Source organism: Haliotis asinina, chromosome 4, assembly GCF_037392515.1.
Source record: "Haliotis asinina isolate JCU_RB_2024 chromosome 4, JCU_Hal_asi_v2, whole genome shotgun sequence".
NCBI classification, from domain to species: Eukaryota; Metazoa; Mollusca; class Gastropoda; order Lepetellida; family Haliotidae; genus Haliotis; species Haliotis asinina.
The window spans coordinates 58956229-58981223 of NC_090283.1; the positions used below are offsets into that span (position 1 = coordinate 58956229).

Here is a 24995-nt window from a genome sequence, read left to right on the forward strand (position 1 = left end):
TGGTGCTCCAACCCTTACTCAGGTCAACCTTAACTTGCATTCTTTATCATTGCACTAAGGTTACCTTAGTGAGTTACGATGACTTTAGTGCTTTGTGAATCTAGACTGAACTTTTTTTGGAAGTAGAAATACGACTTTCATATTGTCAAATGTGGTTATCGAAAACACCATGTTTATTAACTATTGGAATCTTTTGTCAAAGTTAATATGCCTGATCTATCAGGACATGAAATATGGCATACGCTATCACTTGCAGCAGAGTGTACGCGATTATGACATAATACCGTATCTTAATTTTCACGGCCAAAATGACGATGTGAACGTCAGCCCCTAAACCGCTAACTGACATTGTCCGCTTGCACTGGGGCTTGTATTGCTGAAAATAAAACATCCTGGGTCCAACAAGCCGACACTGATATCCATACATACATATAATCCTTTAATCCAACAAGCCGACACTGATATCCATACATACATATAAAGGATTACCAGGAAGTTTTATTTTCAGCAATACAAGTCCTCTTGCACATGGTTCTCAAAACAAAACGCCCTGCGATCCACCCTCACAATCACCCACCTTTCTAAAATGCATTGTGACTGTGTCCATTATGCAGTGGAAGCTCTGTCAATTTCGACTTGTCAGAGAGATACAGAGGGTACGTCATCTAGACTTCCATGTGTATGGAAGCCGCGAGGGGACACTTCACTGACTTTGTGTACTGGCGAATATTTACCATAGCCTGCAAGCGTTCCTTCGAAGCCCGAATAAATCTGTACTTTACTGAGAAAGTGTAATCCCAAACATACGTTGCATATAAGCACTTTCTGAAATGGAGCGTGTGCGTAGCAGCAAAACAAAATGCAGGAAGTCAGCTACGATCCAAGAGGCGACCTCTCCTAAGGTTAACATTGCACTATGGTGACCATAGTGATTACGATGACCTTAGTGTTATATTAAAAGAGGTCCTGGACAAAACGGAGCTTCAACAGTCAGTTTGTTTTCTTCTTCCGAATGTCGTTGGCATTTTCTAAAACCGGACGCTATGTAATTTACTGATAATAAGAGATGCTGGTCAATGGAATATAACTTCCTAGTTTCGAACGCAGTTATTTATATATTTTGTTATATAATAACTGACAAGAGAACTAGGAAGTCAGATGAACTTTAAATGGCTACGGCTCTTCTTGTACATATAAAATATCAAAACATGCATGGCACCGTGCATCTTTTCAAATATTTTCTTCGTCTTTTCATAGTATATGTCTACAAGCACATTTCGAATATGCGTGTGAGGAATGGGTGTGCTCAATACCAGGCAAATAGATTAGAACAACTGCAATTAGAAGCAGCAAGAATTGTAACAGAATTACCCAAATATACTCATCATGAACATCTGTATTATGAAATTGGTTGGGAATCTTTAGCAGAGCGTAGGAGAAAGCGAAAACTTTGTCTTTTGTTATAAAATACAGCATAATATGGCACCATCCTACCTCAGTGATCTTGTTCCTGGGATGGTGGCGTCTAAAAGTAGCTATAATCTTCGCAACTCTGACGATATCTCGCTTCCCTTCTCCCGATTAAGGTTTTCGTATAATTCGTATTTTCCATCCACAATTAGAATGAATTTCCAGTTGAAGTTAGAAAAAGCGTGTCACTGAATTCTGTTAAATCAAATATTGTTTTAACACAAAACACAGCTCCCAAATGCTTCGATTTTGGACCGAGAATCACTAATAACACCCTTACAAAACTTCGTTACATGCGTAGTCAACTGAATTACGATCTATTCCGTACTGGTATAATAGATAACCCAAAATGTTCTTGTGGATATGTTTGTGAAAATTCTTATCATTACCTTTTTGACTGTCAGCTATATCCTCAACAGAGATCTACCATGATGGCTAATTTACGCAGTGTTACCAATGTTACTATAAACTCTGAGCTACTGCTACGTGGCAATGCAGATCTGACTGATCATGCCAATCAAAACATATTTAAAATTGTTCAAACATATATTTGTCAATCAAAATGAGTTTCTTAATCATTGCAATTGCCCCAATCATACTCATTTTTCTGTTCTTGTCTGTCCGTCTTGTATAATGAATGTAAATAATATTATGTAAATACTACGGAGAAGGTGTTCTAAGTTGTATAACTTGTACCCAATCCTTTTCTCACGAATAAAATATGTTTAAAACAAACAAACACATTGTTTAATGGTGCATTACCGCACTTACCTTGTTGGTTTCTAACGTTCTCCACAGTTGACAAAATATGTCAAGGCCGGAAATAGTATTGAAGCACCTTGTGGGAATGAATATAGTATGCACCGTTGAATTTGGTTAAGTGCCGTCTGCTTCCACCCATTGAATCCAAATAAGGCGCATGAAAACTTCGTGCAACGGAAGTGCATCACGATTGGTCATATCCGTACCCACTATGCCACGTGACAATTATGGTGAAGCCCCACTGAGTGAAATATACAACACTTGTCTCCTGATTTGACATTTGTTTCCGTATGTTAATTTAACCGTCTAAGAAAATGGTGGTTGGATTTTGCGATTTGCATATTTTAAAGAAAAGCAAGATTTATGGACGACAGCTTCTTCAATTCTCAAGTGTGAAGACCACGAGCTACGATTGTGCCTTCACCAGTTGGGTGGTAAAGTGAGTGAATTTAGTTCAGTCTAAGTAAACATAGTCTCAGTGTATTTCGTTACACTCCACCACTCAGTAGAGGAGTGTAACGAAAAGTACTGAGGATAAGTTTACTTAGACTTCAATTTAGTTTTACGTCTTACTCAGCATTCCAGCTATATGGCGTCGGTTTGTAAATAATTAAATCTGGACCAGACAATCCAGTGATGAACAGCATGAGAATCGATCTGTGCTATTGGGAACCGATGACATGTGTCAACCAAGTCAGCGAGCCTGACCACCCGATCCCGTTAGACGCCTCTTTCGACAAGCATAGTCTCCTTTTATGGTAAGCATGGGTTGCTGAAGACCTATTCTACCCCTGACCTTCACGGGTTGGGTTCTAAAGAGTATCAGGAGGATACAGACATTGAGGTACCACAAAGAAAACGTCTGTCATACAAACATGAGGTCACGGGTTTGTGTCCAAAGGACTGACACCATCACCATCTTGGTTTTGATCGCGTCGTCCCATGTCACGGTTTTTGTACGGAGACGGATAGCTTTTAAGGAGATGTTATCCACCTGACCTTGAGAAAATTACGTGCATAGGAGGAAAAAAATCAGAAGCTGTACCACAGTTATTTAATCCTTCCCTGGTATTCAGGCCATGATATTAAAAACATTTTGTAATCGATATTTTGTAATTCAGTTATCAATTTACTCTTTTGCTGTGGATCACATGCTCCACTGTTGGACACTAACGTCTTCATTTCTGTTGTTAGTAACCATGGCAACACGCCTCAACTGTTTTCACAGTCCACCTGACAAGACGGATTACTTTTTGTCTGCTCAACAGCTGCTTTTCTATTTTTGGTATAATTTGATATTCATGTTATTCGTTTAAATATATTCTAAATCAGATATGATAGTATCAGGGAAGTCTTATTGATGAAATTGAAAATTGATTGGTCCTGTTGTTCACGTTTTGCTGAGTGTCTGCAAATGAAGAATTTTGCAGTATGTGTTATACCTTTTATTGATATGTGATGAAATGGACGTTTTTCATGATCCAACCCAAAAAGTAGAATTTGGCTTGCCACTTTTCTCTCTTTTTTCTCTCATTCAACAATGTGTAGGCTGTTTGTTCAAAGTGAAGCTCTTCCAATCATCTGATAGAGAGGCCTAGACTATAGTCCGTTTGGCTCAAAAGGGACCAATGAATTGCAGCCTAGCTCGAGTGAGTGAGTGAGTGAGTTTGGTTTTACGCCGCTTTTAGCAATATTCCAGGCGGGGGACACCAGAAAATGGGCCTCATACATTGTACCCATGTGGGGAATCGAACCCGGGTCTTCGGCGTGACGAGCAAACGCTTTAACCACTAGGCTACCCCACCGCCCCCCTCAACATTTGAAGGCAACAATACAATAATACTGGCTCTAGCGGAAAACAAAATGTTAGAAATTTGTAGCAGAACAAACGTATTGGTTCCATTGCTTTCGCCAGTCAGAGTGATATTATGAGGCTAACCAACTTAAATCATAGTCCTAGACTCTGCCAAATTATTCACTGTCGCCTCAGACTCGGCTGCAGCGGTTCAAACACTAACAAGTTTAGACACCGTGTATTCGACACGCCAGATTGCACCTGTGGACATCAATTCGAGGATACTACTCATTTTTCTTTACCTGCCATAAATGCAATAACATCAGAACGACTGTATACTTTTATGTACATGTGTATGACCTGACATCAATACTTTATGGCCATAATTCAGTCAGCAGTTTACAAACACGGACACCCTTCAGCCAGTTCCATTTATCGTTAAAAGCAAAAGATTTGAGCAACTTCATGTCTGGTGTCCCGCGCCGTGATATCGCTGGAATATTGCTAAAAGCGGCTTAAAACCAAACTCACTCACTCACTCAAATGTTGAGTGAAACTAACAAGCAGGGTATGAAAATTGTGACTGGTCATTGACTGCAGGATGAGTGAATGAGTGAGATTAGTTTTAGGCCGCACTGAGGAAATTTCAGCTATATGGAGGCGGTCTGTACGTAAACGAGCTTGGACCCGACAATCCAGTGATCAACAGCATGAGCATTGATCTGCGCAGTTGGGAATCGATGACATGTCAACCAGATGACAAGCATAGTCGATTTTGTGACAAGCATGGATTGCTGAAGGCCTATTCTACCCCGGACCTTAACGGACCGATTGCAGAGATCTTCCGATCATTTTGTGTGTTTGGGATAAGCTTAAGTCGTCTAGAATCAAACGTAGTTATTAGAGTGCCTAAAAATTCAATTTGAAACTACAATTGCTTGTTAAAGTGACTCCACCCATGATGTTTTCTGACAGAGCTTGTTTTGGAGTCACTACCCACTCCACTTTCAGATGATGTACGCAAATGGATATAACTTATTCTAATGTTTTCACTTATTCGTGCATGATAGCAAGGGTTCAAAAGAAATACTGAATGGTCACACAGGTGAGAGTTCTCAATATATTGTTAACAGTGCCAACTTGAATGGCCGGACAAAATGTTTTTGAAAGATTAAAATGTGTGTACACAGCCTCATCTAAATATAAATCAAGCAATCCAAATCTTTGAATGGTGATTATGACGTGAAGTCATCCACACTATACTGAACATATTTTATATCACATTATCTGAGCGCATGCCACTATCCAAGAGGTACCAAATAACAGGTTGTTTTTCACTTTCTGCTATGTTTAAAGAAATATTATACCCCAATGTGTTGTGATGACAAATATCTCGTTAACCACATTAACAACTTATGAAATTCTGGATAAGCCTTTGCTAATGATTTCTTCAAAATTAAATGGAAGCTTTTCTACCATTGGACATCGAGAATATAGAGAGGTACACTAATCTGGGGACAACAAAATTATTCGTTGCGTATGTGTAATGTTTGTAGCAGACAGTATCTTTTTTCCGTCGTCTTAAGTATAATCATTTGTTTTCAATCCCAGACTCGCCCGTTTCACACATTACTGGGGTGGGTGTTCGAGTTGGCTCTGCATCACATTTTGACAAACTATACACCTGATACCTGGTCTATTTTCTAAATGATTTGACTCAAATTCGCTTGATTCTTCTTATTCATCTTCACTGGAAGTAAATAAGTTTGTTTTGTAAGATGTAAAATCTCATCGTGCTGATACGGTCGAACATCATTTTCAGAAATAACGCCAGGAACATCTTCTACTGCTTCATAAGCTAGAAGGTTACCCGTGAAGGTCCCGGGGTGGAAAGGCCTTCAGCAACCCATGCTTGCCATAACAGGCGACCATGCTTGTCGTAGGAGGCGACTAACGGGATAGGGTGGTCAGGTTCGCTGACTTGGTTGACACATGTCATCGGTTCCCAATTGCGCAGATTGATGCTCATGTTGTTGATCTCTGGATTGTCTGGTCCAGACTCGAATATTTACAGACCACCGCCATTAAGCTGGAATATTGTTGAGTGCGGTGAAAAAAATAAACTCACTCACTCACTAAGTTAGAAGGTCCAAATCAAAGGACAGTCCATCAGCAACAGGCACATGCGACGCCATGTCTTGTGCTCTCTGCTCAGCAAGTGTCGGGTGTTTCCGTAATAGGCGGAACTTTAGTTAAAAAGTAATCACAGAAGGTGACTTTTAGAATGCCTTTACCCATTAGAAAAGTTCTGTTCTCGCTAGTATGTTCCTTTAACTTCACAAAATAAATATTTATTCTGAAATCAAACTGAAAATTCACTTTAAATACTTCCAATAATACCATAATATTGGTTCCAAGAGCATGGCATCTAACCAATTGTTTACAACTTTTTAATGCAACCATATTTGTTCCAAATGAAACAGAATTTGGTATTTGTTTTGTTCTGTGTCCTATTTCTTACAATACTGTCAACTTTTACCTTTGTTTTCAATATGCTCTTAAATCCTAAAATCAAGCATACTTGGCAAAGGGAGTTAGATTTTGGTATGTATTTATCTCCCAGTGATATGCTCATATTTCGTTTAAATCATCACATTTTAGTGTTATATTTTCAGATTTCTGAAAACAATGCTGACAGGCATATTTCTTTCATACCTGAAAAATGGACACTGTTTACAAACTTCCATTTCTTTTTGTTGAATTTATCTAAAAAATGCTCATTATCATAAACAATGACATAATTTAGACTTTTATATATTTATTGCTTTTACACCTCCAGAAATCACTTGTTTTACATACACGCACGCACGCGTGCGCACACACAGACACAGACACACAGACACACGAAAAAAAAAAAAGAAAAGAAAAAAGAAACCAGGCTGTTAGACTTTTGGAAGCAGGAGTGTCTGTCCAAATTGTTGCCTGTCATTTCAAGGTAAACATAACAACAGTCAAGCATTGATACAATACTACACAGATCACAGATGACCTTCCTTGGAGAGTCTTCATCACTCCTCAGCAAAGATCGACACTTTACCCATCAACACTAGCAGAAACTGTTCTTGTCAACCACTTTACCTTGAGAAAACTTAACAATGTCATCAGTCCTGGCCCCGATTTCTCAAAACAAACTTAAGTCTGAGATTTTTCTCAAATCTGAGAAAATGCTTTTCAAAGAATGAACTGAAATCAGCACAAAACTCAAACTATAGGAAACATTTGAGTTTGGTGGATAGATTACTTAAGTTGTTTGGGTTTTTATATTTAAAAAACGCAGTTGAGTTAAAATTTCAGCTATATTGTGAAACTCATTTTGAGATTTGATAAAAAACTTAAATTTTTTCGAGAAATCTGGGTCTGATATCCAATGAAATGTCTTCACTCAATTTGTCTACCTGATCCTGTTTGTGATTCTTGCATTTAATACTGAAAATTACATGCAAATATTCTTCACACGTGACTGGTGTTACTTTTGTACCCAATTTATATCCAATGATAACAATAACGAGAGATTTTCTAAACTTGTATTCTGGCGACAGACAAAATACTGAGTCTGACATGCATTTATGACTCCAAGTGTTCTGTAAAATTTCAACAAACACTTCCTCATTTATGAAGTCCATCTCATGGATAAACAACAAAGAGCACATAAGGTTCACTTGCATTTGTGTTTTTGCACACATGAGCAAAAAATTTGTTTTGAAAATGTATGTACAAATCTCTGAAGACATGTATATATTTATTGACACAATAAAAAATATTCTTTACACATAATTCAGCTTTTCACTGTCAGTGGTTGATAACAATCAGACCTTTTTATGTCAGGTCATTGTAACCAGTGATTTTCTGCAAATAAGCATTATTTCAGCCAAACACCTATTTGCAAATACTTAGGTCTGGACCAGACAATCCAGTGATTGATATCAAGACCATGGGTTAAAACAACTGGGTTATGATGACATGTATTGACCAAGTGTGACTACCCTGTAGATCTCTCTTACATAAATGCTGAACTACTGCAGGAAAAGTGGTCTCTTTCAGATTCTGCGATTCATGATCAGAGGAATTCCTGAAGCTATCCAGTAAGAACCTCCGTCAGTGATTGGATGAATTCCTGAACCTATCCATTAGGAACCTCTGTCACATCATCAGAGGAATTCCTGAAGGCATTCTTTAGGAACCTATGTCATACGATCAGAGGAATTCCTGAAGGCATTCTTAAGCAACCTCTGCCACATGATCACAGGAATTCCTGAAGGGATCCTTTAGAAACCTCTGTCACAAGATCACAATACAGTCGAACCCTGTTTATCCGGACGTTTTGGTTTCACTCGAAAATCATCCTGATAGCGAGACGTCCGGTTAACTGGATCAAGCAAGCAAAACATGAAAATTAAGTGAAAGCAAAAAAATTTCATGTACGTTTATCAATAAATCAACAGTCAATAGTAATAACAGTGAATCATCATAATATATAAGTGTCCCGATAATACATGGAAGGCGGAACGCAGGTTGCCATTTATCAGGTTGTCTGGGATGTAATCGCATAGTGTGTGGTGCTTAAAGTTTCTATTTAGCCAATTGCATAATTCTTTTTTTCAATTTTAAATGCCCTAAAAACCTGTGACATTGTGTAGAACTTATTCTGTCTGCAGAAAGTAAGCTTCCAGATGGGATCACATGACTTCGATCATGTGGAAGAGTATTTTCAGCTTGCATCACGACAGATAGCAGGGGTTGATTTATAAGTGTTATATACAGTACAATTACAGTGTAGTTTCCCTTAATCCTACTTAACATGTGTTTTCGTTACTGATGAGATGTTCTCACACCTGCCAAATCCTAATGAACAACCCCAGTGACACGCGTCACTTGTGTTTTGCTGGCTGATTAATCAACTCACACCTAGTGCCTTCCAATAGATTAAGAATGAAATCACTTAGTCGTGCAGTAAACGGTACTGACGGGACACATACACATATACATATCTTTCCATCCGGATAACTGGATTATTCTTCAATGGAAATCTATGGGAATGGTTTGAAAATTCGCCATCTGGGTCCGGTTAAGCGAGTACAATTAATGAATGTAAGTTTCGTTTCACAAACAGGGTTCGACAGTAATTCCCGAAGGTCTTCTTCAGGAACCTCCATTACATGATCAAAGGGATTCCTGAAGGCATTCTTTAGAAAACTCTAGCACATGGTCAGAGGAATTCCTGAAGGGATTCTTTAGAAACCTGTCATATGATCAGAATAATTCCTGAAGGCATTCTTTAGAACCTCTGTCACACGATCAGATTAATTAATAAACCCATTCTTTAGGAACCTCCGTCACAAGATCAGATTGATTCCTGAAAGTCATTCTTCAGGTTTTCACACAGTGTTCCTCCTTTTCTGCCCCTGGAAGTGAAACTCACAAAGTAGTCTCAGCAGGCAAATACACTTTCAGATTTGTCAGCCTAAGTTCCTCCCGCACATCTGTCTGATCATGGTCAAATAGGCCCTATCAACCTGGATTCAACACAGACTGGACAGCCATCTTGCCTCTTTGTCCACCACAGGTCCTCTTGCAAAAGTCTATCCATCTGCGACTGAACTGCTGTTAGATGTTCTAACAGCCTTCACTGAATGATCTTAAACTTAATCTTGTTCTGCCTCCATCACTGAACCTGCTGGTGCTGTTGCTGTGCGTTTTGCCCTGCTTGTGTTGCCTGTGTCCCTGCCCCTTCCTGTGCCCCTGAGGCCTCAGAGGGAGGTCTGCCAAGTGAAAATACGACCAGTCAGCTGCTACTGTAGCAAAGAGAGAGATAGGTGTGGCATGCATCACTGACAGCCAGGCAGATAGACAGGCAGAGAGAAGCCAGGCTACGCTAAGCTCCTGTCTTGCGACAACAGCCTACTCTAATAGGCAGAAGTCTGGCAGGACACTGAAACAACATTCAAGGATTCTCTGGTATAGCCACTATCTGGGTAACACTACACTTCCCTGGGAACCCATGGTTACACTATATCTCCCTGACAACAATCATGTTACCATGGTAACACTATTCCTACCTGAAAACTACATCTCCTTGAGAACAATCATGTTGCTATAGTAACACTACACCTATGTGAGAACATTAATGTGTCTTTAGTTACACTACAGCACAATGCTGTATCTCATCACATTTACTGAGAAGCTGATACGTTTTGCTTAAACCAACAGATTTCATTTTTACTTGCTTGTTGCTTAATGCTGCACTTGGAAATATTCCAGCATTATTTCTGTTCAATAGGTGAGTAAACGTTAGTTTTAATGGTATTATTAAGCCTGTCAACAAATTTCCATGAAGTGGTCTGCTTGTCTTAGGCAGGCAGCAGTGTATGAAGTACGTTTTCAGGATCATTAACTTACTGGCCTAGAAAGTCATTAAAGTTACTAGCCCGAATGAAAATTTACTCACCTAACTAAATAACGATACAAAACTCGCGTAAGTAGTTATTTATTATTTCTTTCATGAAGTTCAAAGTTAAAACATCAACTTTACAAACTGTCAGGACCAGATGATTCAGCACAAATTTCAGGTTTATAACTATTTGAACAGTGACAGTCCAGTTAAACACTCTTGTCAGTCAATAAGGATGGAAATGACACCATGGCACCATTTGCAAATGATGGAAGGATACGTCAGCTATTCTGATTGGTGTGTATTTCTTAAAACGTCTTATCACAACATGTCTTAGAAACAGGTAAGGTTCACCTTCGTAAGTAGTTTCAAAAAGGTCAGAATTTTTGGCTTGAAAAACAAAACAAAAAATCGTTTTTTAACATTTAAAATTTTTAACGAAAAAGGCCATGAAGAGAATTTTTCACAGACTGAAAATTTACACTAGCAAACCAGGCTACCATGATTCTATTTTCACTAGCCCAGGAAGATTTACAAATCATCGGGTTACCTGGCTGGTGGTTATTTTGAACACTGTCGACAGACATGTTGTCCATAGCAAAACCAGGACCTGCCATCTCCAGGGATTACTGATATGAACTACCAGTACTTTAGGTGTCTCTCAAGCTGTCCTTGAGAGAGGGATCAAACATGGAGCATTTTGGAGCTGTCTCAAGTATTATTGTCTGTTAACCTATCTGTTAGAACGCCTAATTGTAATGTGAACTGTACATCAAAAGAATCTGTAGAAGGCTTGCACAGAACTTGCAAAAAACATTTGAATTATGGATAAAACCTATCCTGCATAAGCATCCTAAAGAAACAGTGCAGTTTTGTGGGTTTGGACTGACGATGTTCTTTAGTCATCAGTGGGAATACAACCATTCTGTGGGACAGTTTTAGGCCTAGCTATAACAAGATTTTCTAAGGCAAAACAGTGAGCACTATGATTATATCAAAAGTATTTTACAGGTGTCAATGCACTAATCATTGTGTTTACACAATTTCTGCAGATTTGTTCTCTTTTCATAAGTCATAAATCAGTTATCTTACTGACAATATGCAGCATAGTCAATAGTAGCCATCAGTATTTACAGGAACATATTTTGCAGGAACATAGCATGCACACTAGTATTGGAAAATAGTTAAAATAAATACGTTTTCAGGCCCAGACAACTTTGAAGATCTGTCATCAAGTATTTCAAAGACTAAACCACCTGTCTCAAAATCGTTTGTGTTCGATTATGAGATAATGTCATCGACTGCTTGGTCATTTGGTCACTGCAATCAGTCTTTGATTGTTTCAATTTATCAGAACACAACTAATATGCACATCAATAAAGTACCGACAATAATGATGTGAAACAAGTAACACTATCTTAAAGGAGACCACACAACTACACAATGGTGTTAGTAAAATAAGAAGAGCACATGGCTGGCTGCCTTCTGAAGATGTGTTGCCCTACTTAGCAACGTTACAGACATTTTAGTGTTCACACATATTATCAGCCGAAAGATCTAATGCCTTGGTCCAATCAACAATTTAAAGGAACAACAGCGACACATTAGAAGTTAAACACACACAAGGTTGGCAAAATATTTGACCATCATAATTAACAAGGTATTTCTATTATGTAATAATTTCCTGTGAAATCATAACTTGACAAATTTTGCTAAATATAGGGAAAATGTTTACTACTAAAATCACTGACCACTAGGACCTCCTCAAGGCTCTAACAAATTTCCGGCAAACTTCAACGTAGAATGTCAGTATTTCAGGGTTTTTAAGTCTGTGTGCACCCTATACAGGATGACTATGAATATGAACAAGTGAGCCAGGACCAGAATCTCAATATCCCATTGCTTTCCTGGACAGAAACAAACAAGGACAGGTAACCCCAGATTCCTGGACAGAAACAAACAAGGACAGGTAACCTTGGACAGAAACAAGCAAGGACAGTAACCCCAGATTCCTGAACAAAATCAAACAAGTACAGGTAACCCCAGATTCCTGGACAGAAACAAACAAGGACAGGTAACCCTGGACAGAAACAAGCAAGGGCAGGTAACCCCAGATTCCTAGACAAAATCAAACAAGGACAGGTAACCCCAGATCCCTGGTCAGAAACAAGCAGGGGCACGTAACCCCAGATTCCTGGACAAAATCAAACAAGGACAGGTAACCCCCAGGTTCCTGGACAGAAACAAACAAGGACACGTAACCCCATATTCCTGGGCAGAAACAAACAAAGACAGGTAACCCCAGATTCCTGGACAGAAACAAACAAGGACAGGTAACCCAAGATTCCTCTACAGAAACAAACAAGGACAGGTAACCAGAGATTCCTGAACAGAAACAAGCAAGGGCAGGTAACCCCAGATTCATGGAGAGAAACAAACAAGGGCAGGTAATTCTATGTCCTGTCATCTAGGACATCTACTCACTGACTTGTGAAAAGCAAAAAAATTAATACAGTTAACAAAAAAAAATATAAAAAATATTTCACATTGACTACACAAAGAAAAGAGAATCTGTTTACACTTAACTGTAACCATGGTAACATGCAACAAAAAAAAGAAAGAAAGACAACACAAACAACTTAGTCTGCCACAAATGATTTCTCACTTGATACTTCAATAAGTATGCCAGATTATATTTAGATTTAATCATATTTTCTAATCAGTGTGGCTTCTTCTTTGAGACAATGAATATTACCTGGAAGGGTTTAACTTTGGTTTTGGCATTTTAGCCAGAACTGCTGGAATTTCCTTCTTTTCATCATACTTCTTCCACATTTCATATAAGGCTAGAATCTGACGGGTCACCTCCAGGATCTGTAACATAACACCGAAACATCGGGCAAATTATCTTGCTGGTAAATTATAACAAAGGTAGAGCTCTTTCTAGGATTCAAAAGTAAGTGCCTTCAAGAGCCATGCTGGAACAAAAAATGTGAAAAAATGGTAAGGTTATAAGGCAGTGTATGAAATAAGCCAAAACCCCATCCAGACATCAGGGCAGGTAACTTCAAAATGTTACCAGCCCCAAGTGGATTTAACCAGACCAGACACCAAAGTATGTTGAATTTTTTCAAATGTTTAGAAACTTTTACCAGACCATCGGGCTGATAAGCTGTAAATTTACAGTCCACCAGAAATCTGACCCATCTCTGGCAGTCGGACAGGCCTTATTTCTTACACTGTATAAGATTAGACCCACTGTCTTATACCATGTATACAGCTCTAGCTCCCATTTTGGGACAAAGCATATGACCCATCATCATTCAGAGACATATATAGTAGGCTCAGCATCTAGCAGAAATTATATGATATGTGTTTTCTATCATCACAGTCAAAAGCAGTATGCATGTGGAACTTAATATTAATATTATTTTTTAAATTATACAGCAACCGTGGAAACAGAAATTTATGTACTTAGGGTGTGATGACACCAAATTAGAAATAAGACAGTGTAGGCAAGTTGTAATCTGAGATTTGTTTAATTAATATTTCCCATCCATGAAAGAAACCAGACGATCAATGTCCTACCTTGTCCATGTCTACAGAGAGCTCAGCAAACCACTGCTTAATATCCTTCTGCTTGATGACACATGCCATGTGCAAACAGGCTGAAACAGCAAATACATGGTAATGACTATTTCCTTCATGTATTACCCATGAGGGCACACATCGGGGGTTCATATTTTCCATACAATGCCGTAGACAAACTATCTCTTTGCCATGGTAACGTGAACAATGCCATGACATCATGGTTCTTCTGTTGCGTTACATTTTCAACGTTGACGCTGCGTTCTATATGCAGCAATGATGGGTGGCCAGCCCATGTTTGAAAGAAGATTTGGGTTTATTCTTTTCTCAATTTAACGATTTCGGCAATAAACAGAATATTACATTTGTGCCCAGAGCTTACTATGTTTACGATACTTGAGCCTAAATATCGGTATATCCCTCGCTCTCTCTTGGCTGAATATCAACACATAGGCACTCGTGTCATACACTTAGTATGACAGGGGCACTCATATAATATACTCTATGTATTAGTGGTTGGTATATTGGAATAAAGATAGCTAGCATGAAATGTTAGTGTGGGTTTTAATGGCTGAGTGATTGCAATTTGTTTCATAACACATTTAAATCTTGACATATGATGTTCATCATTTGTAATATGATAAATATTATTGTTTATATCACATTAAAAATGGGTGAAAACTGCAGTTTGCTGACCATAACTTCTGAAGAAAGAAAGGTCAGCATTGCAAATGAACCAGGAGGCTGTATCATGCACTGTTTAATGGTGCTATACCACGCATAGCAAGGCCACATTTTGTAGTCTAGTCTCAACAAGGGTACATTGCTGTATTCAAACTTCACCAAGAGTACATTTCTATGCTTAAATTTCAGATAACATTCTGTATGCTTAAATTTCAGATAACATTCTGTATGCTTAAATTTCAGATAACATTCTGTATGCTTAAATTTCAGATTACATTCTGTATGCTTAAATTTCAGATTACATTCTGTATGCTTAAATTTCAGATAACATTCTGTAGTCTAGTTTCAGCTAAGATTTCTTCAGGTTAATGTCAGCATGGATACATTTCTGTAGTTCCATTCAGAAATAGTAATGCATTATTATACAAAAAGAACCCTGGGTACAAATCTGTAGCACCCTGCACCACAACCAAGTCGGCAGTAACAACAAACGTATAGTCAACTGCAAACATACCTAATGCGATGATGTATGGAGGGAATATCAGGGGTACATCTGTACGAAGACTGTCGTTGACAATTCTCCTAAGAATAAAAGACACAAAACATAGAAACAAGAATACAATCATAATTAAAGTTCACATATGGTTTGTTTGTTTTCTGTCATTTAATGCTGTACTCAGCATTATTCCTTCTTAAGGGGAGAGAGAGGGATTTTAGCTTTATGCTGCACTCAGCAATATTCCAGCTATTTGGGTAGCTGGACCAGACAATCCAGTGATTAACAACATGAACATCGATCTGGGCCATTGGGAACCAATGACATATGCCAACCAAGTCAGCGAGCCTGACCACCAGATTCTGTTAGTCGCATCATATGACAATCATAGTCGCCTATTATAGCACGTATGGGTTGCTGAAGGCCCATTCTACCTCTGACCTTCACGGGTCTCCTTCTTCAGGAAACACTGTGGGCATTACAACATTTTCTCTGTAAATTGTCCCACTTTTCTCACCATGCAAGTGGCAGGAGGTCACTCTCGGATCCCAAATCCCCACAGTACTGCATGAGTGGACGATATGCATGGTACAAGATGAGACAGCAATCCTGAAATAATCAACTCATTTCAGTCAATTCTTGTTAATCCGACCTCAATTTATATGAAAATTGGCTTCATCCAACGCTCTTTTTGGCAACAAACTGAATAAACATAAATTAGTCTCATTAAAACGACAGTTCCATGTTCCGACTCCAACAGCACCTATTAACAACCGACTGTCATAATCACTTAGTAATTAGTAATTTTCGCCCACACAAATATTTTGATGTATGTATCAGTTAGCAGTAGAAGGTGTGATCTAAAGTCAATAATTGATTGTGGTTTAGGAGGATGGTTTCTAAAACAAATTACACACGTACACAGACACTTAATGTTAATCATAATTGTTCTGTTTTTAACCATGAACGCGAGCTGTATTCAGAATTTGATAATCAGGCATCCCCGTTAATCCAACAATACTTTTCTGCGCAGCGAACAATGTCGGATTACCAAGACTTGACTGAATATGTCAATCTACAAGGCATAATGGTTAAACATTGTCCAGTGTGTAAGTGATTCCTTTTTACATGTGTCTTTCATTTAACACCTATAACAACTGTTAAAAAACATGTTAATCCGACCTCAATTTATATGAAAATTGGCTTCATCCAACGCTCTTTTTGGCAACAAACTGAATAAACATAAATTAGTCTCATTAAAACGACAGTTCCATGTTCCGACTCCAACAGCACCTATTAACAACCGACTGTCATAATCACTTAGTAATTAGTAATTTTCGCCCACACAAATATTTTGATGTATGTATCAGTTGGCGGTAGAAGGTGTGATCTAAAGTCAATAATTGATTGTGGTTTAGGAGGTTGGTTTCTAAAACAAATTACACACGTACACAGACACTTAATGTTAATCATAATTGTTCTGTTTTTAACCATGAACGCGAGCTGTATTCAGAATTTGATAATCAGGCATCCTCATTAATCCAACAATACTTTTCTGCGCAGCGAACAATGTCGGATTACCAAGACTTGACTGAATATGTCAATCTACAAGGCATAATGGTTAAACATTGTCCAGTGTGTAAGTGATTCCTTTTTACATGTGTCTTTCATTTAACACCTATAACAACTGTTAAAAAACATGTTAATCCGACCTCAATTTATATGAAAATTGGCTTCATCCAACGCTCTTTTTGGCAACAAACTGAATAAACATAAATTAGTCTCATTAAAACGACAGTTCCATGTTCCGACTCCAACAGCACCTATTAACAACCGACTGTCATAATCACTTAGTAATTAGTAATTTTCGCCCACACAAATATTTTGATGTATGTATCAGTTGGCGGTAGAAGGTGTGATCTAAAGTCAATAATTGATTGTGGTTTAGGAGGTTGGTTTCTAAAACAAATTACACACGTACACAGACACTTAATGTTAATCATAATTGTTCTGTTTTTAACCATGAACGCGAGCTGTATTCAGAATTTGATAATCAGGCATCCTCATTAATCCAACAATACTTTTCTGCGCAGCGAACAATGTCGGATTACCAAGACTTGACTGAATATGTCAATCTACAAGGCATAATGGTTAAACATTGTCCAGTGTGTAAGTGATTCCTTTTTACATGTGTCTTTCATTTAACACCTATAACAACTGTTAAAAAACATGTTAATCCGACCTCAATTTATATGAAAATTGGCTTCATTCAACGCTCTTTTTGGCAACAAACTGAATAAACATAAATTAGTCTCATTAAAACGACAGTTCCATGTTCCGACTCCAACAGCACCTATTAACAACCGACTGTCATAATCACTTAGTAATTAGTAATTTTCGCCCACACAAATATTTTGATGTATGTATCAGTTAGCAGTAGAAGGTGTGATCTAAAGTCAATAATTGATTGTGGTTTAGGAGGATGGTTTCTAAAACAAATTACACACGTACACAGACACTTAATGTTAATCGTAATTGTTCTGTTTTTAACCATGAACGCGAGCTGTATTCAGAATTTGATAATCAGGCATCCTCATTAATCCAACAATACTTTTCTGCGCAGCGAACAATGTCGGATTACCAAGACTTGACTGAATATGTCAATCTACAAGGCATAATGGTTAAACATTGTCCAGTGTGTAAGTGATTCCTTTTTACATGTCTTTCATTTAACACCTATAACAACTGATAATAAACATGCTTCACTGAACAGACTATATTTGGAAGCTGTCACTCATATATTTTTCGTTCAAACGATCAGTGTTCATGATAAACCAAAATAAGTGATTCCTTTTAGTTCCTTTTAAAGGTTCATACCTTACTGTAGGTACATATGATGATCTGATATGGAAACTCAAAAACAAAAGTGAGTTGGACTTTATGCCACTTTTAGAAAAATCTTAGCAATATGATGGTAGGGGACACCAGAAATGGGCTTCACACACTGTATCCATGTTGGAAATTGAACCCGAGTCTTCTACATGACAGTGAACGCTTTTACCACTAGGCTACCCCATTGCCCCCGAGTCATCAATGGTCATGATATGTTTTGATAATGTGCATGATAAGTATCATTTTACATATTTTGTGAAATATCATTGGTAATACTTATGTTCAGTGTGCAGACTATTACAGAGTGTTGTGTTAAACAACGAAAAACACCAACAACTGATGGTGGATGCAAAACACCTGGAGAAGTATAGTTAGCAACATACCATCATTTCCAGCAGGTAGAACTCACATTCCAGGACGTTCTGTATCCTGTAGGGGTATTCCTGGTTGTATGCATAGGAGAACTTACTCTTCACTGCAACAGAAGTGAGAGGGGCTTTACATCGCATGTAACATATTCCAGCAATATCACAGATAGGGTACACCTGTCATGGGCATGACAGTCACAAATTGTACCCATGGAGGAAACTGAACCCAAACTAGCCAATGCATCAACCGCTAGACCACCGTAGGGCATGTTAATGATTCTTGAAGTACCACTTTACATACACAGTACACAAAACCCTTCCACACACAGACACATATTAACAAGCATTTGTCGACAAAAGCAGAAAATAAACACACACATAAAACAAAATGCAAGCCATGATCAGAATCAGAAAAGATTTGTTTTTGTGCTAAAGTTCCTCTCCAGATGAACAGAATGAGATTTAAACCCTTACAATGTGTTTGATTATTTATGCAGAAACATCCAAAACAACTTTAATTTAATTTGGGAGGGCCATTTTGCCAAATATCATAAAAAACAAAACACACATTTTCAAAAAATGTCTATACATTACATGAAGAAAAACTTACCAATATTCTGACATGTACTAATCAGTCGGCTGTTAGATATGACACCAGATTCCTGAAATCCGAACACATGTAAAATTACCCCAGCTGCTCTGACTGATTGACGGCAGTGAACACTGACACAATCTATTGCATCCACTCATCTAAACGTCTCAACCCTCTTGTCTAACACTGCTAATTGAGAATGTGTTCCAAAAAAATGCTTCCTTAGAGAGAGCGGCATTTAAAATTTGACATGTTATTACTTTAAACATATCGCAGTGCTGGCACCAAGAATTCCAGATTCCGACTAAACCATCCCCGACAGCTTTAAGAAATAAACCTAATAAGAACCAGTTTGTCCTTGTAGATCAAATTCCAACTTCTAGTGTGTTTCATAGGGATGCCATGATACATAGAAGCATCGATACTTTTTTTTAGTATAATTACTGATATATTCAAAACTGCGTCAATATTTAGTCTTGAAATATCAATATATATATGTTTAGGTATTGTTTACATTTTGCAACTGTATCACATTTTTTTATGATTATTTTCCATGCACAAGGATGGGAAATTGAAACTTTATAATCTCTGAGAATAAAAAATGTCGATCTTTCTTTAGACAATTATAAAATATAAAATATATTAATGCTTAAAATGTAATTAAATTTATGCAATATTGCAGTAAATATAGGTTTAGTAGATCTGCACTGAATCGTAGCATGGGTATCATGATACATATTGATTCACGAAATTTAAGAAATGTGACATCCCTACTGTTACAATTACGTACCTCTACTTTGGCAGCCAGGAAGACACATGTTGGCGCCATCAGCCATGGGTCTATAGACTTCAAAGAGTTCCTACAACACAAAACATACCATTGCCATGATAACAAGAAGACACAGTCAAAAATATCCCCCACATTACCTCCAATTCAGTCTAAGTCATATTGTTGCCATGGAAATGCCAAAAACATTTTATTCAGAATTCCAAAACTATCAAAAGGCATCAGTACACCACTAGACCTATCTATGTGTCACGTTTGGTGAAGAAATATTGAATGGTTTTCGAGTTGTGCTCCGGAAAAGATAAAAGTGCATGGACGGACGCATGGACGGGGTGCATTTTAATTTTAATACTCCCCGCAAAACGCACTGCGGAGGATATACACTTAATCTGCCATGCTATGCGACAAACTATTGTAATATGAAAGCATTGTGTCAATCTCAACTATATAGCCATTATTCAGTTCACCTCCTGTATAACATGTTCTATTACTATGGTCTCATTCATAAGAGCAGCACATATTATGTGCATTTTGATACCTTTCATCATATTGGTCTATTGTGTCTGAACATACACACTTAACTTTATGCCTTTTGCAAATACTGAGAGCTAGCACGTACCACTGTTCCACTGAATGTGTATGTGTGGCTGCTTGTACTAGCCCAGACTGAAGCTCACTGAGATGCCATGCTGCAGTTAAGCATGAATACCCAGCTCAGACACATTTTATGGACTCCGAGCTAACCAGTCCTTGTTGTACCCTTTAATAGTGAGTGCCAGGCAGAGACCAGCAAGTACCATATTCTAACGTCTATTGATATGACAAAGTCAGGGATTAACCCTGTGACCTTCCGCTCTCACCACTACATACTGGAGGCGGTTGTAATGGTTTAAAAGATCTCCAAGTGACATACAAAATGTATTTTACAAACCTGGCATAGAATCTCTTGAAATATATTGTAGCTGTTGCAATCACCTGCTGTCTCAGTTTTAACTGTTCTCCAAGAGCTTGCATGACTGAAAGACAAGATACAAATATTAGACAACATCATCTATATTTCTATATGGCTTTCAAAATGGCCAACAATGTCATGCATATGAAACATGAAGCTGGCAGAACAAGATAAACCGTCCAATTTAAGAAAAAAATTAAAAAGAATTTTGTTTGTTAGTATTTCGTGACAATAAAATACAAGGAGGATAACATTATTATATCACTTTTGAAAACCATATATTGTGAATATCTGTGATATAAATCCCATAAAGTGTCATCCATGATGCTCCTAATAAAAACACAGGATTGTTACCATGGTTAATGAATGATCTTTACACTGTATTTGTGAAAGCCATGGCTATTCACTACACCCTAAAGTAAGACTACTGAGACAAAATTCATCCAGTGCTTACAGCAAGCAAGAGGTCGGCAAAAACTTCTATTCTGGACTAAACATTATAAGTTGTTCACTGGTCACAAGGGATGGTGGGGGGCATGGGTTACCCTCGACCAGTGAACAAAGTATTTATCTTACTGAACTCCTCAATGTTAATTTGGAACTATTAGAAACACATATTGGATTGTATTGGATTGTACACTTCTGCTAACCTGTGTGCATCAAACGATTCAATTCTTGCATTTTGCATTTTTCCAGCAGATATTGTTGTAGTAAAATTGGTGCGATGTAATTCCCCTTTTCAATATTCAGAGGGATTATTTGAACATTTTGTCAAAATGTTTTTATTGGAATGCGAGGTAAATGTATTTGTGGCCATTGCTAGGTTTTGCAGACGACACAAGAAAGCTATCTCCCTTCCATCAATGTGCATTCGCAAAATATCGGTCATCTCCGTGCATCTTGCGTGATTCAATGTTATTGAAAAAGTTTAAGAAGTACTACCACCAAATGAGTTGCATTGGGGTACATTGCAATGTACAACATTTATGTGTGAGGTAAGATAAGACACTGAATACACAATAAGATACCAATACATACAGTTTGAGAAGAAAATAAGTATTTTCTGGTACTCTTCTTCAGTGACGACTTTGAGATCCTGCTGTCTCTCCCTCATCAAGTCCTGCTTGTCCAGCAGCCATTGCTGACTGCAAAACCAAACATACACTCAGTCCACACACAAACATTCATTCACAGTGAAGCCAACTTGGATGTGAACCCTGCGAAGTACCTAAAGTATCCCATAAAATCCTTTACTTGAATCCTTTAAGCAAATAATTAGGTTTGTAGAGAACAGACTGCATCTAACACAAGCATTGATTAACACTTCATATGGATCAGGGGGTGTAAATTTAGTATAGTAAAACAGTTTCAGTTTACAGTTTTCACATATTTGGTGTAAGTTACATTTCATAAATGAACAGCCTTTTCAATTTGTTAAATTGCAAAACTATTAGACATTTTGTAAAGTTCTGTGTGAAACACATTTTACATGCTGACTTAAAGGGGCACTGGTGCATATATTGCCAGTGTGAATCATATTTCAAACACTCCCTACGTTCAACCTAGTGTATGTTATCTGTCATATACATTCTGCTGAATCCTACAAAAAATAAATTGAAACATAATGCAAATACTAAATTTAAAACAGACTAAAGTTATGCTTATAGTGATAATGTCACTGTCAGACTATTACCTTGTTTATGGATGTATCCATCAATATTCACATAAAAGAATGATATGCCATTCATCTGCAGCTGGTAAATAATCCTGCTCTATGTCATGTGTCTTACAACAGTCTAAATTGCGAAAGAGTGATACATCGTTTCAGATTCTTTTCACTGTATGGTCTCATTGATAACCCAAGATATAGCACTCCTGGCAACTAACTGAACAGGGTTGTGATGATATATCGTGGCATCGATAATCATGATACTTTATTGGGCGATAAATATATTGATACTTTTTTTCCCATCACTGACCTTAGAATTGCAGTGTTCACGAACAATGTCTGACCCTCTGACAAATCCGGCAGATTCCTCAACGGTCCGGTGAAAGGTCACAACCCACTGGCCCCAGTGTCTGACTGTATGTTTCACAATGACTTTCCCTGAAGTTGCCATGGGTGATATGCCACACTTGTTTGCTGTTTATGAATTTTACGTTTGTTAATAAGTTCAATGCCAATTACAAGATTTGTTAAATCTGAAATGTGCGTTTAATTTTTACTCTGTGGGTCCTGTGAATTTTCATTGGGTCAGACAGACATCTGAAACTTACAGGACCCGATGTCCTGTTACTATGAAACACCATTCATGAACACTGGAATTGTCAATTTTCATTAGAACTTGATGGTTATGTCAAAATTTACACTGTTACTAGATATCAAAAGATATGTTTCTAAAGAAAATAACTCAAGATAGCACATCATGACATGAATCGAATCGAATCATACCGTTCACAGATATCGTGATACATATCGTATCGTGAATTTTCTGTATTGTCACACCTCTATAATTGAATGTCTAAGTAATTTACAGTGTTCACGAATAATGTCTGACTCTCTGACAAATCCTGCCAATGGTCAAACAGAAGTCCCCAACTTTCTGGCCCCAGTGTCTGACTGAATATATCACAAGGTTAAATCTGAAAAGTGTGTTCAATTTTATTATGTGGGTCCTGTGAATTTTCAATGGGTCAGACAGACATCTGAAACTTACAGGACCCAACGTCCTGTTACTTTGAAACACCATTTGTGAACACTGACTTAGTTAGCCAGTAATGAGTAATCAATCAACATATTGGCAGTAAATTCTTTGAAGGAAGGATGTTGTTTTTACACTCGCTATCAGGTACTAGAAAAAAAAACCTACACTGATGGGATACTTTATTACAATCAAACAAGGAACACCAGGGATATTTTCAAACAATGGCATGTGATGGACATCCACCCTCCAGCAGTCTGTAAATAATCAAGTCTGGACCAGACAATCCAGTGATCATTCCAGTCACATTTATGGCAAGCATGGGTTGCTGAAGGCCTATTCTACCCTGGGACCTTCACGGGTTAGACCGTTGAGAGAAACATTGAGCTCTCCACATCAGTGCCCTTTTAAGAACACCAGCCAGTGGTGTGTAAGACCGCGAAGAAATTGTTTGACTTACCTTTCTCAGTTAGCAATCATGGATAGATTGAAAGGCGACATATTTATTACGGCTAGAGTGCAGTTTACCGGGCACACTACACGGGGACTGCTGAGCGCTTGCTAATGAGCGCACAGTATCCTTAGCCCTTGGGCACAGCACTTCTAGATCCTAAGCCCTTGGGCACCCTCTTCCAGATCCTTAGGGTTAGTGAATAAAGGTTAGGGTTGGCTTACCCTTGGTGCGAGTATATCCATCCAATTAAAATCGGAAAAAAGTGCACCCGGGAAAGTGCACTACTCAGCTAGAGTGCAGTTTACCTGGCGCGCTACCCGGGACTGCTGTGTGCTTGCTAATGAGCGCGCTGATGTATCCTTAGCCCTCGGGCACCCCCTTTTTAGATTCTCAGATCTCTCGGCACCCCCTTCTAGATCCTTAGCCCTTGGGAACCCCCCTCCTAGATAATTAGGGTTAGTGAGTAAAGGTTGGGGTTGGCTTACATTTGGTGCTAGTATATCCCTCCGGAAAAAAATCGGAAAAAGTGCGCCCGGTAAAGTGCACTACTCCCCACTACTCCCCTTAAGGGCAAACAGGGACATGTGCAGTTTACAGATATCATATAACGCTGGGCTCATTCTCAGCTCCACATCGCTCCATCGGTTTAGGTGTCATTTGACAGACTGGTAAATTTACATCGTTGACACACAAATCGATTCCGAACAGTCTTCAAATACTTACTAGTGAGAGCTCTGCCAGAAGTTTCCTGCCATTTCACAAGTAGCAAGTCTAATACTGTTTCAAATGCAATGTCGAACCACAATTTCGTCTGGAATTGTTGTCTTCCTTGTGTTCGGCTTTATGTGCGCATGCGCAAGCAACTGGTGCCCGTATTAATTTGTTTAGTTATGCCTCAGTTAGTGTAAAAGGTTTAATGACGTGTAATTGTGTTTTACTTGATTCCTTCCGTGTAGAAAATACATTTGCTGACAAGTGAGAATCTAAATAAAAGAACAACAAGGA

At 38.2% G+C, this 24995-nt stretch overlaps 1 protein-coding gene across 4 annotated transcripts; it reads right to left on the reverse strand.

Moving 5' to 3' along the window:
* Positions 1–6828: 6828 nt before the first annotated feature.
* LOC137281731 (cyclin-C-like) lies at positions 6829–24851 on the reverse strand. 4 transcript variants are annotated; one of them, XM_067813308.1, is made up of 12 exons: positions 24714–24851; positions 21873–21979; positions 20814–20898; positions 19886–19955; positions 19114–19165; positions 18519–18610; positions 15761–15852; positions 15262–15329; positions 14064–14143; positions 13231–13349; positions 9759–9846; positions 7089–7098 (listed from the first exon to the last, which is right to left on the reverse strand). In XM_067813308.1, the coding sequence occupies exons 1-12, from the start codon at positions 24743–24745 to the stop codon at positions 7096–7098; spliced, it is 888 nt and encodes a 295-aa protein (XP_067669409.1). In that variant the 5' UTR covers positions 24746–24851; the 3' UTR covers positions 7089–7095. The 4 variants fall into 4 exon arrangements, with proteins under 4 accessions (XP_067669411.1, XP_067669409.1, XP_067669408.1 ...); XM_067813310.1 differs by lacking the exon at positions 9759–9846 and having other exon boundaries at positions 6829–8453; XM_067813307.1 differs by lacking the exon at positions 7089–7098 and having other exon boundaries at positions 7598–9846.
* Between the last annotated feature and the right edge of the window lie 144 nt (positions 24852–24995).